Source organism: Dromiciops gliroides, chromosome 2 (genome assembly GCF_019393635.1).
Source record: "Dromiciops gliroides isolate mDroGli1 chromosome 2, mDroGli1.pri, whole genome shotgun sequence".
Taxonomy (NCBI): domain Eukaryota; kingdom Metazoa; phylum Chordata; class Mammalia; order Microbiotheria; family Microbiotheriidae; genus Dromiciops; species Dromiciops gliroides.
Window position 1 is genome coordinate 332,422,020 of NC_057862.1, and position 18,823 is coordinate 332,440,842.

General features: G+C 35.9%; 1 protein-coding gene across 2 annotated transcripts in view; it reads right to left on the reverse strand.

The window, feature by feature from the left end:
• Nucleotides 1–2,510, reverse strand: part of GABRB2 (gamma-aminobutyric acid type A receptor subunit beta2) — a 256,620-nt gene extending 254,110 nt beyond the window's left edge. Inside the window, exons 1-3 of one of the 2 annotated variants that reach the window (XM_043989223.1) lie at nucleotides 2,084–2,510; nucleotides 1,856–1,947; nucleotides 706–773 (exon numbers count right to left, since the gene is read on the reverse strand). In XM_043989223.1, coding sequence (XP_043845158.1) covers nucleotides 706–773; nucleotides 1,856–1,947; nucleotides 2,084–2,160 — 237 coding nt within the window. In that variant the 5' untranslated portion in view covers nucleotides 2,161–2,510. The remainder of the gene's footprint in view (nucleotides 1–705; nucleotides 774–1,855; nucleotides 1,948–2,083) is intronic. The other variant, XM_043989224.1, reaches the window with a different exon arrangement.
• Between the last annotated feature and the right edge of the window lie 16,313 nt (nucleotides 2,511–18,823).

Sequence of the window (18,823 nt, forward strand, 5' to 3'; positions counted from 1 at the left end):
CTAAATAGTACGACACTCAATATATCTACAAGCTTCGGAGGTGAGTCATGATGCAGAAATAAATGGAGAAGGCACATAGTTCAGCTCTTGCCTCTGACACTAGGATACTGAGGCTCGATGATTATGGGGGAGGGGTGTGTATGGAAGTAGCAGGACAGGTATCGTAGGAAATGAAAGTGTGAGAGGATGGTTCCAAGAGGCATTCCATGTCCTAAGAGCATCAGGATCCCGAGGAATTCAAACGTTTGCTGCACCGTTTGGTTTGGGGTTTATTTTTGTTAAATGCCACCCACCCAGCTCCCCAACGCCAAGAGAGACTTTGAGAACATCTTCCCCTGAACCCCAGGTGGTCAAGCCACCAGAGAACAACATATGCGTTTTGTATGGGTGGCTGTGCATATGTTTTCTGCCTGTGTTTTCATTCTCCTTTATAACAATTGTCTGGTATAGCTTTAAAAAAAGCTTCATCCAGGAAGGGGGGTGGGGGTGTGTGTGGGGGGGGGAGATTTTGGTGAAAGAGAAAGCTGACTCTCTTTTACCTGGGAGTTTTCATCTTCTGCACAGAGGGTTCCAAGGAGAAACATGACTTCCCCCTTGCTTCCCCCACAACGCCCTCCACCCCATCCCTTTCCCCACCCCCATATAATCAGTAACATCAGAGGCTTCCGGAAGGGAGAAAGAAGATAGACAAAACTAAATACTCACCATATTGACTTCTGATACCATATCTATGCTGGCAATGTCTATATTCATGCCCACAGCCACAGGAGGACCTGAAAACCAAGGAGATGGCAAGCATTGTGATCTCTAAGAACTTAATTCATTCTTAGGAAGTTATCTCTTCACTCCCGTGGTCTCAGCACAATCCTCTCCCTCTTTTCCTTTCCCAACCCCCAAATCTCTATCCCTGAGTCCTCCATGTTAATTTGCAACAGTGAAGATTCTTCAGTTGCCTGAGCCTTGGGGGCTTCCCTCTAGGAATGCTTTATATAACATGCACACACGTGTTAGGAATGGGTGACAGGTTCCTGATATGTCTACACGTGTGGTCACATCAGAATATGAACACACACATATACAAGCTGCCTTAACCGGTTGGTTTATATATTGCCTTTAATCACCATCACCACCACTTTTTTTCCTCCTCTTTTTTTCCCCTCTCTCCCCTCTCCCCTTCCAAACATGTTTTAACTGTTTCTGTCCCATGCAAGTCAGAAGCAATGCTGAGTTTGCACGTTTCCCTTAGGTACCAAGATGATAGCTACAGAGGTTTTTTTTTTTTTTTTAATTTTTTTGGGGGGCGGGAAGAGGCTGCTCACTGGACTGGGAGGAAAGGTTGGGGGCACTAAAAGGAGTAAGTCAAGCTTTAAGGACAAAAATAGAAAGATCAATGCCTAAAGAAATGGGCAAGTGAAACTCTTCAAAAGTAGGCAGGCACAAGGGGTTAAATACCATCTTCTAATCATTTGTCAGCACATCTTGCCCTCAAGAATCCTTACTGTATCCCAGGATATATTTATACTTTGGACCCAAACAAACCAAACTTATAAGACTTACATGTTAATAATGGCAATAAGAATTAGGGTATGAAATTGGGTAAGGGGGGGGGGAGGAAGAGTGACCAGTTAGAAAAATTCAGTAGTATTCAAGGATCACATGAAGACTGTCCTGTGCTATGAAAATTAAGGAACTTTAGACCAGACTGAAGATATAGTAACACGGATAACAGCAAGCAACCAAAAACAATATAAAAATAAAACAGCAATACTGTGAGGGAGGAAAAAGAAAAGCAAAACTGCAGAAAGGGTTTGGGAATAGCAGCTAAAATATCTTATTTGCAAGACAACTGAATTACCTCCAAAATCTGGCCTCAAACGAATGTCATAGCCTTTCAGCAGTCTATCCACCGTTTCTTTAACCAGTGACATATTGCTCGGGTCATTGGCACTAAAAATTACAATAAAAGGAAATAGATAAGCCACCAAGCACAGGTTTCTCAAGATCAGATCCACACTACACATTCCTACTAACTGGCATAGACAGTGATTCAAAGTGAAAAGGAAAAAAAGAAAGGATCACTTACCTCTGTGCACAGACCGCAGCTATTATCAAAAGGAATGTCCAAATCCCAAAGTAACCCTTTTTCCGTACTCTCCACATCCCTTTAGCTTTTGATATGATTTAGGGTTTCACTGAAGAGAAGAAGAGATCCAACTTATTCTGGCCAGTGCAGTAATTCTAATGTGAGGCGCATGCGCACGGCGTACCAAAACATCAAAGGAGCAGCGGTGGCTGCTGGAGATAGAGCAAATTTCCTTGTTTAAAAAAAAAGAATTAAAGGGGAAGAAGGAAATGTATTATATATGTATGTATTTTTTTTTAAGTCACACCACTGGAGCATCAAGAGTAAATTTTGATTGTTGTCCTCGGATTAGGGTAATATAAACTACAACGTCTGGTGAGTTTCGGGAGTTACGGGATAAGGCAGTTTTTCAGTTTGCCTGTGTGGCTGTGGGTTTTTCTTTCTCCTCCCCCCCCCCCCCCTTAATGTGCAGAACAGGATTAGGAGCGGAGGGAAGAGCTGTTGTGGGGAGAGTGAAAAGGGAGGGCAGGGGACTCTAGGAGCCAGAGGGTGCAGAGCCTACATATGGCTTGACAGAGCAGGGAGAGGGAAGGTGTTGCAGGAGGGCGGGAAGAGAGTTTCAAATTTTTTTTTTTATTCCTCTGGAAACAGCATCCCCTACCTGGGGAGCGAGCGGGGGGTACCTAGGGTGTGGGATAAAGGGCGGAGGAGAGAGGAGGGAGGGAGAAAAGAAGAGAGTAGAAAAGGGGGAGGAAGGAAGCGAGGAGTGGGGACGCTGGGAAACCGGCTAGATTTCTCAGGCAAAAAGAAGAGGAGGGTGGGTGGGGAATGATAGTTTCTAGGAGCAGGGTGAAGATCGATTTCTCCCTTCCTTCCAGCAGGATATTTCTTTCTTTCTTTTTCTTTCTTTCTTTCTTTTTTCCTTTTCTCTCATATCCTTAGAAATAGGAGCTTTGGGGTCCTGGCTTCTCACCATGTGACGCGCCTGGACTGCTTTGAAAAGGGTTATTTATAGCAGGAAAATACAGAAAAAGGGAGAGGCAATTTAAAAAACCATTGCGTTTTCACCCGGATTTCTAACTAATTTTGCCTTTAAGTATTTACATCAGTGGGACTAGAAAGGATGAGAATGGCAGTTACCTGGGTGGGGGGCTTGGGGTGGGAGAAGCGATATTAAGGGACTACGGTGGAAGGAGATTTAAACCTTAAAGGGGGCAGGGATGGGTGGGCTGAGAGGGAAGAATAGTGGAGGTTGAAGAGGCATGTTCTTCAGCTGGACTTGTCCTAGACATACGCGCGCGCGCGCGCGCACACACACACACACACACACACACACACACACACACACACACACACACACACACACACACACACATACCCGCGCACACACATTCCTCCTTGCCTTCCCCTTCTTGTCTTCTTCCTTGGTTTCCAGATTCACTCTGAGCCCCCTCCCCCTCTCCTGACATACTCTGGGACCCAAACTCCTTACACCCTCTTCCTTCCCCTGCCAAGTGAATAGTAGTGGTGCAGGGGATGGTAGGTAAGGTTTCGCGGTAGATCCCCGTAGACAAAAAGCAGTGGCTGGGCGGGATGGCACTGAGACCCGCAGAGGCAAGATAACAAAGCGATTTCCAGAGAGGAAGACAAAAATGGGGGCGGGGGTGTGGAAATGAGTACAGGAGAAAAATAAGGGGTTGGGGAACTCCCTTGATAGCTAATATCGCCTCTTTCTTCTCCTCCATCATTACTAACCCCTCCTTTTCATCCTCGAAAGTCTTGGACCCCAGGTGCTCAGTACCCCGGGGGTTGGAGTTCGCTGTCCCCTGCCGTTCTAGGACACCTGGGAGGGAAAGCTATTTTAATTCTTCGAATAATAAAACACATACTTTATTTGCATTAGGAGGAGGGGCACAAACACTGAAAGGGTGGGAGATGTGATGTGGCTCATGGCCCCAAGAATGGGCAAAAGCCTTGGTGGTGTATTTCTCCTGGGCTATGAAAACCAAACTGTCTCCTAAGGTTTTCTTTGGGACCTTTCTCCTTCCTTCCCATTGTGGGCAATGACCCAGCCCAGCCAAGCGTTTGGTGAATGAGGCCAGCTTCTCAGCCATGCATGCAGCTCACGGTCTGCCACTAGACACTAAGTTATCTGGCATCTTCTCTTACGTCTCCTGTCGGTTTCCACTCCTCCCCTCACCAAAAAAACCCAAATAAATAGATAAATAAATAAATAAGCAGCTCTCTGGAGTAGAGTGCAGGATAAGAGTGGCCAGGCTTTACCCGGGTTTCTTAGTGGACAAGTACCTTGGTAATGGGCTTGAGGCCCCAGCTGGACTGAAGGATCAGGAGGAAGCATATAGTTTCATCTGTTGAAATGGGGCTGGATGCTAACCTTGCTTGAGGGCTCCCTAAAACCCAGATACACTCATGACCCACTTCCCTCCTACCACTGCCCCCCTTTCACTTCATCTATTGGTCAGTGGGTCACACCAGGGCTGTGCAAATGCAGGAAAGGAAAGAAAGAGGGAGTAGTAATTTGTGCTCTTAAGATGGGGAAGGATGGGAAGGGGAACAATTTGAGAAAATTTAAGTTTACAAATTTAAAATCAAAGAAATTAAAAGACAAGATAATCATAAATGAGACAAAGATAAGCAGGTTGATACTTGCATCTCTATACCTTTGATGATAGTAGGGTATGGATCAGCAATATGGTTCTTCCTTACCTCTAAAGACCCATCTTTGATAATTCTTTAATATATATCTAGGCCTCCACTAAAGTCCTTCTCCAGATACCTTAATGTAAAGTGGAAGTGACCCTGGGATCTTTTTGAAGGTTATGCTCTGGCAGGTGTTACTGTCCTTGAAAATCTTTTAATATAAGTTCTAGGAAAGCCACAGGTATATTACCTGAGTATCAAGCTAGCTGTAGTCAGAGAGGTTTATTAGGAGGTCTCACCACCAAATAATGAATTCTTTTTAAGCCAGAGCAACACGTATAACCCTATAAAAATATAAAGGAGTTGCCATCTGCATCAATAAGAGAACCACCCCTACCCAAGAAATAAAGGATCCTTCAAGTTTTATTTGAAGTATATAGTTCATGGTCCATACATTCCTGTTTTTATATCTATAACACAGATGGGGGGAGGGGTGTATATTCATCTATTGTTTGTTCCCTCTCCCTTTCACACAAGCAAATTTTTTCAGAGAGAAAGATTGGCTTTTTACAAAATCATGAACAGTGTGGAGGCCTGATACTCAGTAGCAGAATGGGCTGCAAGCAAACAAGCTAGTGAGACACAACATCAATCAGTCACCCTCCAGGAATCACCACAGACAGGTTGTTTTGCAATTTGGTTATTCAAATTATACCTTTTTTACCTCTTGTCTAACTGGGCCCATGGTAGTGTGGACTGAAAGAAGATTTTGATTCTATAATACAATCCTCAGAAAACAAAACAAAAGAAACAAAAAAACAACACCCTCACCCCAGACTATCTAGGCAAGGATTAATTGCCTCTTATGTACAGAATATTAATTAGTCTGGGGTATAAAAGAAAGGGAAAATGCCCTCCTATTTCTGATATGCTTAGTATTTTTCAAAGATCCCAAAGTTAGACACATGGAGCAACTTGAAGAAAATTGAAAATCAGAAATAATTACATCTCAACTCATTGTGTATTTCAGGTATGTTTATATGTACTTTCTATTCCTGTGCTTTTGCTCATATATTTCCATAGCACTAGAATGACCTTCTGAATCCCCTGAGATTCCAAGAATCATATTCTCACCTGTTATAGAACCTCTTCTTCAAGGCCTGGCTCAAAGTCTACCTCCTGCAGGAAACTTTTCTTAATTGCCCAGGTTGAAATTACTTCATCATTTATAAAATTTATTTTATAAATTTATAAAATTTATTAAAATATATAAAATTTATAAAATCAATTATAACATGTTATTCTCATCTTATGTATGTGCATATAACTCATTGTTTGTATTCTTTTTTGTGGAGATATTTTACTTCTATTTAGATGAGAAAGTCCTGAAAACAGGGTCAATTTCATATTTATTTTAAAAATTTTCCAAGCAAACTAGTAAAGTGCTTTGTCCATAATAAGTGCTTAACACCTTTGTTGAATGAACAGTAAATGGAACAGTTTGGTCTGAAAATAAGAATGCATAAGGTAGCAATCAACAGAGATTGATGTTAATCTCAGAATAGTTCCAGGAGGTGTGAATCTGAAGCTAGCCTCCAAAGAATAAAATGAAAATGAATTTTTCAGTGAAGAAGGAAAGACATTTCAAATAGCAGTTAGGTCAGTTTCAAAATCTAAGTGGTGACAAAAAGGAAAGGGTTTTTTTAAAAAATTCTTAATTCTTCTGAAAGAGATGTTGACATATTTAGGTGCTGATAACCTTTTCCCTAGGGTTAGAACTGAAAGCAGTGGTGATAAGCTTCTAGCTGATCACCCAGAAAACTGAAATGGGCCAGTGACTGGTACTGGTTTCTGTTTCATAGCAATATGCACACCTAGCCAGTTAATCTGAAAGAATATTGACTTGAAAGTTAGAACTTGTTTGCTTGAAATCCCTCCTCTGTTTTTGAATTTTGGCAAATCTCTCTCAATCTTAGTTTCTTCATCTGTGCAAATAGAGCATTGTACTATATTTCTAAAGGCCCTTCCACTTCTAAGAATCTATGGCTCTATGAACTTGCCCTGAAATTTTTTGAAGAGAAACAATTATGTGAACAGTAAAACAATTAGGAAAATAATTGGAATTTCAAGATCTCAGTTTACTGGTGTCCTTTCTTAAGAACTCCAAAGGCTTCATATGACAAACAAGGAAACAGTGATTGGGAACTAAAATGCAGGATGATTGTGACTTTGATTGAACTTGATCTATAAAATTCATAATTTTGAAATGCCAGCCGGTTCCAAAATTCCAAACTCTTCTTGATTCTGAAAACATTCAGATTTGTAGTATCACGTGGGGAAAAAGGAAAAATAAAAAAGACCTTAATATAATTATAAAATTGACCTGACCTGTCATAGTTTCCTTATTGTTGAGACCAAGGGAGTAGGAGGACATTGTGCAGGAATAAAAGAACCTTTTTTGTTTCTTATTTATCACCAGAGCTTTAGAATGTCCTTGTGGTTGAAAGGTGATGTATTTTACATAAAGAGTCCTATAAATCTCTAACATATTTGTCTTCCTAATTCTTGCTATCTTGGATGAAGTAATATTAATTTTGAGTTGGGGTGATGTGCTGAATGATAAAATATCAGCCATTTTGAAAGGCTGGTCTCAATTAGTGAAACATCTAAATTAGAAAATACTTTAAGAAGAAATTCAGTTGTATTACTTTCAAGTATATATGTTAACAAAGATTAATGCTTGACAGTGTGTTATCTAGTAAAAAGTCTACAGAGACAAACAAAAAACAATGATAATTATTCATTTTTATATACACACATGTGCTACTAAAGTGAATTTGCCTATTATATAGTATTTAAAGAAAGTTATGTACTCTTGTTTTAATTTTATTCAAATGATACATTTACTTGCTAAAACATTGTATCAATGGTAGTAACAAAAACCAAATCTGTATATGTTTGAAATGTCCAGATTACTAACTTCTGAATGAATAGATTTTGCAAAACATTCTAGAAACCTAAATTCTATATCCACCAGGTTGTATTTCTTTTCTTACACTATATAGGGCTTTTAGTATACAATGTAAAATATTCAAAACAATCAATAAAGACACAGCCTATCATAACATTAAGATACAAGTCTACTTAATATTTAAAATTGTCATATATTATAGTGTACTGCTCAAACCTAGCATATGTCTATGTGCTTATCAGCGTCCTGATACCCAATATATATATACTTAGAAACACAGAAGTCATATATTCTTTCTTTCTTTTTTTTTTTTTTTTAGGGCAATGAGGGTTAAGTAACTTGCTCAGAGTCACATAGCTAGTAAGTGTCAAGTGTTTGAGGCCAGATTTGAACTCAGGTCCTCCTGAATCCAGGGCCAGTGCTTTATCCACTACACTACCTAGCTGCCCTTGAAGTCATATATTCTTGATTTTCAAGAGATGACAAGTATGAATAACTGAGTAAAACATTAATGAACTTAAGATCTTTCAAGTAATTACATGGCTTTGTAAAAAAAAAGAATCCCCCCAAGATTCCTTCCCCTGTGTTATAGCTCTTTATAAGTTTCACCTATAAAGTGAATGATATAGAAATTTTAAAAGTAGTGCAGACAAGTGTTCATTTCGCTTAGAAATCAAATGACTAATAGAAAAGGTTGAGAGCTCTAAATACTAAAGGACTTTTAACCAAACATCCCTTTCTAAACACCACCTGAAATAAATCAATCTTAAACATATCGTAGAGTATGGCTCAAAATATCAAATGAAATTATTGATGATACAAATGGAAGTAAAATGGTAATGTGAGAAATCCATCAATGCTATGGCAGCAGGGGACTACTAATTATATTTAAATTTCAATCTCAGGCGCCTAGGATGATGGGGATATGAGATGTTATTGAATACTGACAACTGGTATTAAAAAGATATGGGGAGGAAGGATAGGGTGGATGGGAAAGACTCCTTAAAAGAATATCACTGGTAAACTAATGTAATTGACTTGTAGACAGTAACTTGAAAATTTTGAAAAGATAATGTTCCAATCTCAATCACAAAAACCCTTCCATGTATGAGACTTACAATGAGAAGTTTCTCTGCAATGCTCTGCATTGAAGGTTACTCAAAAGCTACTTTTTTTAACATTTGGAATTGAAATTTTTTCTAAAATTCCTGATTTTGCTTTTCTGCTTTTCTATTAATACTAGTCTATGAAACCTACCTGAATGTTGAAAGACACCAATTGTTTGAGAATCTTTCAGGGTCTTAGACATGTTTCTGAACATCAAAAATCACTATAAAGGACAGTTGGTAAAGAAGCTATCAGAATGGTAAGAATCAGTACTGGCATCAGGGTATCATTCATTGATGCCCCCTCCCCAAAATACATAACATTCTCTTATTTGCTTGTGGTCTGACACTACTGGGCAAATTTATTTAGTAGTATCCTATTGACAATTCTAATTTAAAGGCCTATCATGTATTTGTTTTAAATATAATATTCTGTCAAAATGAAAACTTATTGGCCATTGCAAAATGGACAATTAAAAATTTAGAAATATATGTGAACCACAATTTATGGGAGGAAAAGAGATTGAAACTAAATGGAAGCACGTTTCACTGTTTATCCTTTTGGAAGAACGTTAATGAATTGGCAATTTTGGTTTCATTGTGTAGCAAAGGACAACAAATATTTTATCACACAGTTGGTCATTTTGCCATAAAGTGTTTATAATGAACATTGACAAGACCACTCCCAATAATACAGTTGGAGATAAAGAATAAACAATATATACAGAAGATGAGCAAATAGAAATTCTCTATGAAGAAAGAACTAAAAACAATCCTGCAAAGCAATTCAACATACTTATTATTCAGTGGTTTCAAGGCAAAGATGGGCACAGTGGAGTATGAAAAAAAGTGGGAAAATGTGTGTCAGGATGAAGCAATGAAAAAGGCCTATAGCTCATAGTCTGCATACAAGTCTCATGCCAATATATAAACTTATATATATATGAAAGCTTTGGAAACTGACAAGACCTCTATGATCTAATGCAGAATGAAGTGAGCAGAATTGGGGAAAACAATTTCCCCAATGATAACAACACTATAGAGAAAAACTGCCTTGAAAGACTTCAGAACTCTGGCAATTGAAATAATAAACCTTGAGTCTAAAACAATGAAGAAAAATCATGGCACCTGACTACTGCCAGAAAAGTAATAGCCCTAAAATTCAGAAGACATGCAATTTTTCAGATGATCTATATGAGAAATTGTTTTGCTGGACTATGCATATTTGTTGTATTGTGTTTTCTTCTTTGTTTTGTTTTTGTTTTTATTCAATAGGCAGTGTAAGAGTGAGATAATAAATATGTGGCATATTAGGTAGAGTACATTATTTGGAGTCAGGAAGACCTGTGTTCAAATACAGCTTTATAAACTTATCTCCGAGTCTCATTTTTTTCTCTTCTGTATTAAAATATAGGAAATATATAATGTGTTAAAAAGTATAATGTAATTTATTTTTTATTTTATCCCCCAGCAATCCTAGAAGGTTAGTTACTATTATGATCCTCATTTTACATATGATGAAACTGAAGGTGTGAGAGAGAAAATTATTTGTCCAGCATCTTATAGCTAGTGAATGTCTGAGGAATTATTTGTATTCAGGTCTTCAAGTACTTCAAGACCAACATTCTATCCATTATACTTGCCTTCTAAATGAAGAGGCTGGAATAGCTAATATCTAGGGTTCCTTCTAGATCTAAATCTGTGACTGCATGATCCTTTGGTAATTTTTATTCCTTCTCCTGCCAAGTAGAACAAATTTAACATCTACCCAAAATACTAGACCTTCAAATAGTTGAAGATAACTTATTCCCCACATGTCTTGTCTTCTCTAGACTAAACACCCTTCAACATCAACTGATCATATGGCAATAATTGAGGTTCTTCATTATCTTGATTGCCCTCTTGTGGACACTAGTCACTTTGTCATTCAAAACTTAAGTTGTAGTAAAATCAGGGCAAAGTTTAAGGGTATCATTTCCACTGCTGCCTCTTCTTTCTTCTGGATGCACTTTTAATGTAGTTTAAAAAAAATTAGCTTTCTTGGCTGCCATATCACATGCTGAATCATATTATGCTTGCAGTCCACTAAAACTCCCATTTCCCCCAATTTAACCAACTATGTAGCCATGTCTCTCCTATCTTGTAATAGTGAAATTATTTTTTTGGACACAAATATGAGGCTTTCCATTTATTGTTATTAAATTTCATCTGATTAAATTAGGACTAATATTCTAGTCTATAAATTTCCTTTCTAATCCTGAATGTGTTTATCAATGTATAACCTATCTTCCCCATATTTTTGTAATCTGCAAACTTGGTAGGTGTGTTGTACTAGCTGTGTGACCCTGAGCAAGTCACTTTACCCTTTTTGCCTTAGTTCCTCATCTATAAAATGAGCTGCAGAAGGAAACGTCAAACCACTCCAGCATCTTTGCCAAGAAAATTTCAAATGGAATCATGAAGAGTCAAACATAACTGAATAACAGCTGAACTGATTGTATACCTAATCTATTCCACTGATCCACCATTCTGTTTTTTAGTCAATATTAGATTGTTTTGATGATAACTTTGTAAGACCATTTGAGATCTGGTATTGCTAGGCCAACTTCCTTTACATTTTTTAAAAAATTGATTCCTATCATATTTGACCTTTTGTTCTTACAAATGAATTTTGTCATTTTTAAAAATCTCTAAATAATTTTGGTAGTGTTTTTCAAAAGGCACTAAATAAGTAAATTAATTTAGGTAGAATTGTCATTTTTATTATATTGGCTTGGCCTAACCATGAGTAAGGAATATTTCTCTAATTATTTATCTCTTTCTTGATTTATGTTCATATAGTTCCTGCATTTTTCTTGACAGACTCCCAAATATTTTATATTTTCTATAGTTATTATAAATTGAATTTCTCTTTTTATCCCTTGATGATGGACATTGTTGGTAGTATATATAAATGGTGATGATTTATGTAGGTTTATTTTATATCCTGCAACTTTGTTGAAGTTGTTGTTTAAACTTATTTTTAGTTGATTCTCTAGTATTTTCCAAAGAAGGAAAGTTTTGTCTCATCATTGCTTATTTTAATTCCTTCAATTTATTTTTCTCCTCTTATTACTATAGTTGGCATTTCCAGTACAATATTGAATAATAGTGGTGATAATGGTCATCCTTGCTTCAACCCTGATCTTATTGAGAAGGCTTCTAGCTTATCCCCATTATAGATACTTGCTGATGGTTTTAGATAGATACTACTTATTATTTTAAGAAAGCTCCATTTATTCTTATGCTTTCTAGTGTTTTTATTAGGAATAAGTGTTGTATTTTATTAATATTTTCCAGCACCTATTAAGATGTTCATATATATTTATCATTTTTGTTTTTCATATGGTCAGTTATTCCGATGGTTTTTCTAATACTGCACCAGCCCGGCATTACTGGTATAAATGTCACATGGTCATAGTGTATAATTTTTGTGATATATCTTCTTTGTCAATTTTTGTTCTTCCTAGTTTAGGTATTAACATCTTATTTGCATCATAAAAAGAATTTGGTTGAACTCCTTTGTTTATTTTTCTAAAAAGTTTATGTAGTATTGAAATCAAATATTCTTTAAATATTAGGTAGAATTCCATCTGGTAGTGGAGCTCATTTAAGTTTATCTTTCTAAGATAGGATTATTTAAGTATTTTATTTCCTTTTCTGTTAATATGGACAATTTATATTTTTAAATATTCATCCATTTCATTAAATTGTTATGACATATAATTGAGCAATATAGATCCTAATCATTGCTTAATTTCTTTTCATTGATGGTGATTTCACCTTTTTATTTTTGATACTGGTAATTTAGATTTCTTTTTTTAAATTAAATTAACTGGGAGAAGCTAGGTGGCACAGTGGATAAAGCACTGGCCCTGGATTCAGGAGGACCTGAATTCAAATCTGGTCACAGACCACTTGACACTTACTAGCTGTGTGACCTCGTGCAAGTCACTTAACCCTCATTGCCCTAACAAAAAAAATCAAATTGACTGTTTATTTTATTTATTTTTCATAAAACTAACTCCTCATTTTATTTACTAGTTTACTGGCTCTTTTACTTTCAACTTTATTAATCTCTCTTGATTTAGAGGATTTCCTGTTTAGTGTTTAATTGGGGATTTTTAATTTGTTCCTTTTCTAGTTTTTTTTTTTAGTTGCATGCCCAATTCATTGATCTATTCTTTCTCAGTTTTATTGATTTAAGTATTTAGAAATATAAATTGTCTGTTACATCCCATAAATTTTGCTATGTTGTCTCATTGTTGTCATTTTCTTTAATAGAATTATTTATTGTTTCTATTATTTGTTCTTTTACCCACTTCTTCTGTAGGATTAGATTATTTAGTCTCCAAATGATTTTTAATTTATATATCTACCCTTTATTGAATTTTCATTGAATTATGGTCCAAAAATGATACATTTAATATTTCTGCTTTTTTTTAATTTGGTTAGGAAATTTTTATGCATTAATACTTTGTCATTTTTTGTGAAGTTGCCTCTGAATGCAACATGTATGTATAAGTACATATGTGTATAAATATAATATATTTAATTTCTGTTTTTCTACCTATTACAATCCTCTATTTACTTGAATACACATTTATATGTGTATCTTCTCCTTACCATTTCAGGAGCTTTATCAAAAAAGAAAATGAGATTGGTTTGTCATCACCAAGCGGTATATAGTGATACACATCTGTATTCTCTGCTAGTATGGAGACTGGTGGATCATTTACATTCATGAGTTTTGAGCTCCACTAGGACTAAGAACTAATAAGTGTCTGAACTAAGTCCAGCACCAATATGATAAGCTCCTTGGAGTGAGGGACAAACAGGATACCTAAGGAGGAGTTAATTGACCCATGTCAGGAAAGGAGTAGGCCAAGGCTTCTGTCCGAATCAACAATGGAGTTAAGCTCACAAGTGACCAATGTACTTCAAGCCTGGGGACATAAAAAGACCTAGTCTCAAAAAGAAAAGCAAAAGTTTGTCATCACTGACTCTCTTATAGAATATATGTATGCATGTATGTGTGTATGTATGTATGTATATGTATAGATAGAGATATAAAAGCTCTTAGTGATCTTTCCATCTTTTCCACAAAAAGTAAAATGACATCTTTGTCATCTCATTTTGTTAAAATTAGCAAATAATCTTAAATGTCACAAAACTGACTGAAAGAAACTGAAAAAACTAGCTTATTAATAATTGACTATAAAAAATAATTTGTGTAGAACATTTGTCATTAAATATTCTCTTCCAATGAGGTATCTTCTATTGTATTCCTAACCAAGTTTTCTTGTTGGATGAAATGACAGTGATAATTTTATTCAATGATGCCCTCATTATTAGAGTGAGAAGATCTACGTTAAAATCTAAACAATAATTCCAACAATTTGTGTGACCTTAAACATGTCACAACCCTTCTCATATTCCCCATTTGAAAAATGGATACCCGTCAGTTGGGGAATGGCTGAACAAATTCTGGTATATGATCATGATAAAATACTACTATGCTACATGAAATGATAAGCTTGTTGATTTTAGAAAATACATCGGTATACTTGCACAAAATAATGAAGAGCAAAATGAGCAGAACCAAGAGAATTTTATATACAGTATCAGCAATATTGTTATAAGAACAGTGTTAAGTGACTAAGTCATTCTGATTTTTATAAATACACAAATTAACTACAAAGGACCTATAAAAGAAGATACTCTCTGCATCCAAAGAAAGAATTAATAAATAGAAGTATGCAGAGAATGATTTTACATACATTCATATATATGTATATATATATCTGTGTATATGTGTAAATATAGATATATACATACATATACACACATATGTATATGTGTGTGTCTATTGGTAGCCATTTTTAGAGCAGGCATGGAGAGGAGGGGGAAAAAGTAAATTACATGATTAATATATATTTAAAAGGAATGGAAAGTTGTACATAATATATTTTCATCTTCATGTGCAATCATCTTTTTTTTTTGGTGAGGCAGTTGGGGTTAAGTGACTTGCCCAGGGTCACACAGCTAGTAAGTATTAAGTGTCTGAGGCCGGATTTGAACTCAGGTCCTCCTGAATCCAGGGCCGGTGCTCTATCCACTGTGTCACCTAGCTGCCCAATCATCTTTTTTAAAATTATACAGTGCGGGGGCAGCTAGATGGCGCAGTGGTTAAAGCACCGGCCCTGGATTCAGGAGTACCTGAGTTCAAATCCGGCCTCAGACACTTAACACTTACTAGCTGTGTGACCCTGGGCAAGTCACTTAAACCCCAATGCCCCGCAAAAAAAAAAACAAAAAAAAATTATACACTGCTATGGAAATGCTTGTTTTAGTTCATAAATTAAAAATAAATTAAGTTAAAAAGAAAGAAAAATTAAGGTATTATATTAGGTGATCTTTAAAACCTTACAACTCTAAAGAATATGTTTCTAAATTGTACATCGATTAATCTTGAAACCCCTTGCCTGTATATCTCCTTCTCTCCTCTGACACTACTACCACTTTGGTGCAGGACATCATCACCTTACACTTGAACTACTACAATAGCTGTTTCTTGGTTTCCTGACTGAAGTTCTCACTCCAGTCTGTTCTCCACCCAGCTGGCAAATTAATATCCCTAATGTGCAGATTTGAACATGTTATCCCCCTCTTCAATAAAATCCAGTGACTCCCTATCACTTCTAGGATAAATAAAAAATCCTCTGTCATTCAAAGCCCTTCACAATCAGTTTCCCATCACCTCTCTACTCTTATACCTTACTCCTCCCTACATACTCTTCAATCTAGTGAAACTGACCTCCTTGTTCTTCACACAAAATACTCCATTTCCAGACTCCAGACTTTCTCAGTGGTTGTGTCCTGGGCCCGAAACTTATGGTCATTACTGGGCTTTTTAACTTATCACTGATTGACTATAGCTGCTTATGCTCTTCCAAAGATAAAAGAAATATTATGATATGATCCATCTCCTCAAAGAACCTTTACTTCTGTCTCTAACTCCATAAAGGAACCAATTGGTAGTTCAATTGGCATGACATTCAATAAGTAATTAAAGTTGTATTATCATTTTTGTCATATTGCTTCAGCTTAGCCATAAGTAATTAATATTTCTGCAATTATTTAGGTCACTCACTATTTGGTTTCTATTAGATCTCTCTGTTTCCTAGGTATATTCATAAATTCTGCAGTTTTTTAAGGAGAATTTATCTGTTCATGATCAAAGAATTTGAAATAATAACCAGCATTATTTTAGTTTATAAAGTAAATCAGTAGGGATTATCAACATTTCTATTGAATTACCAAGAAAATATAGCAAGAACAGATAGAGGAATTCTTCTCAAAAATTCTTCTCAAAATGTGTGTGTGTGTGTGTGTGTGTGTGTGTGTGTTCTCTTGATAGAATGCAGGTGCCCTGAAGGTGCCATGCTTTTTAGTAAAGGCTACAAGGCATGAATAAGTGGAAGGAATATTGATTCACATTCTTTTTGCAGATGATTGTGCACTCAATGCATCCTCTGAAGCTGAGATGATAAAAATATGGATTGATTCTCTGCTGTTTGTGCTAATTTTGGCCTAACCACCAAGAAAACACAGGTGCTCCATCAGCCAGTACCATGCCACCCATACATCCACAGATGGAACCATCAATTGCAACAAATAGATAAGTTCTGAATTCTGTGGATAAGTTCATTTACCTTGGCATTGCTAGAGCTAGTTCAGTGTTTAGGAGGCTATGAAGAAAAGTGTGGGAGAGAAGAAACACTAGACTGACTACCAAACTGAAGGTCTACAGAGCTATTGGGTTGACCTCATTGTTGTATGCCTGTGAAACCTGGGCAGCATACTAGCACCATGCCAGGAAACTGAATTGCTTCCCTTTGAATTATTTCAGGAAGATTCTGAAGATCACCTGGCAGGATAAAGTACCAGACAATTAAGTTCTTTCTTGAACTAAACTGCCAAGTAGTCAAACTTTTCTGCAGAGATCACAACTCTGATGGACTGGCCACATTGTTCAAATGCCAAATATACACTTGACTAAAAGATTATTTCTGTGGAGAACTCACACAGAGCAAATGCAGACATGGCAATCAGAAAAAACAATACAAGTACACTCTCAAGGTTTCTCTTAAGAGCTTTGGAATTGATTGCTTAACATGGGAGACCCTGCCACAGGACCTCCCAACATGGCATGCCTTTATCAGATAAGGTGTTATGCTCTATGAGAAAAACAAATTTAAGTAGCCCAAAAGAAATGCAATATGGGCAAATTTAGAGAATCTACCCGAATGTCCACATGAACTGTTTGTTCCTGACCTATGGTAGGTCATTCTAAGTTCGTATTGTTCTCATCCACCACAGTTGGACAAAGTATAACGTGACTTCATTCCTCTTTAAAAAGGAAGGACAACAACCAATCAGATGCTCTGAAGATAGGTACTTTTTTATCATCAGCACTTAGCCCAATGTCTAGAAAATAGTAAGTACTTAATTAATTTTTGATTGTCTCTTTTCTATAAACTAGCTGAGAGCTGGGAGTTTTCCTCAGGTGGAGGGGATGTGGATTTATTGGTGGGTCCAATGAGATTCATAGTTTTTGAAATAAGTAGAAAAAATAACTTGATCCTGGTAATTGAAGGAAATTATTATAATACAGAAATGTCCCAGGAATGATGGTGCCCATTATAATGGTTGTGTTGCTGTGAACAAAAGACCAGACCCAGGCAATAATGTCAAAGTGACTCTCCCTACTCAAGGGATCTTCCAAACAAGACTGAGATGAGTAAACAGAATAACAGCCAGGTTAACATCCAATAAATTCAATATATTACAATAGTCTATGTTACGAAGAATCCTAGATAATAAAATTATATGCTTCTATCCTTTGTAAATTTGTTTTACTTTTATTTTTTATTTTAAAAAGAAACACAAACCCTTATAACATTAACAAACAATCAAGCAAACTCATGTCCTAAAAATGTCTTATTCTGCACCCTGAGTGTATCACTTATCTTTCAGGATGTGAGTATCATGCTTCATTATTAATCTTCTGGAATCACGTTTCATTATTGTGTTGATTATAGTTAAGTTTTACAACAGAGTTGTTTGTCTTTATAATGTGGTATCATATAACTTGTTCTCCTATTTCTGTTCACTTCATTCAGTTCATGTTTTTGCAAAAATGTGATGATTTATTTAAAGAACACTGGAATAAACTAAAATTATTTGAAATAATTTCAGGATTATTTTAGGATAAAAGGTAATTCCATGGAAATCAACATTTCTATTGTACTATCAAGGAATTCTATCAAAAACAGATAAATACTTCTTAACATAACTACAGAATCTACAAAAGACTTGGAAAATACCTACTTAAGACTATGTTCCTACGGCATATACAGAAACTATATGAATAAATCAATGAAATAATATTTATCCAAATAGAGACCTAAATTATTGAAGAAATATTAATTACTCATGGCTAGGCTGAACCAATATGATAAAAATAGCAATAAAACTTAAAGTACTTTTCTTATTGCTTGTCATGCCAATTGAATGAGCAAAAGGTTGTTTTGTGGAGCTCAAAGTAGAATTAAAATGTCTTTGGAAATGGATGATGTCTTAATCTTTGTTTCATCTTTAGGGTTATTTGTTCATTTTTTTGGCTTATAGAAAGCTAACATTTCTAGCACTATATCAAATAGTACTAATGATAATTAATATTGCTGTTTGATCTCTTATGTTCTTGTAAAAGTTTAAAGTTTATCCCCATTGCATATAATTCTGACTTTTATTTTTAGGTAGGCATATTTTTAGCTTTTAATAGGAATGATTGGTGTTACCTGTCAAAAAAACCCTTTTTTGCATCTTTACATAAAAATATTTATGTTTTTATTATTGGCAAAGTATATTATATTGATGATTTTTAAATGTTGAACCAAT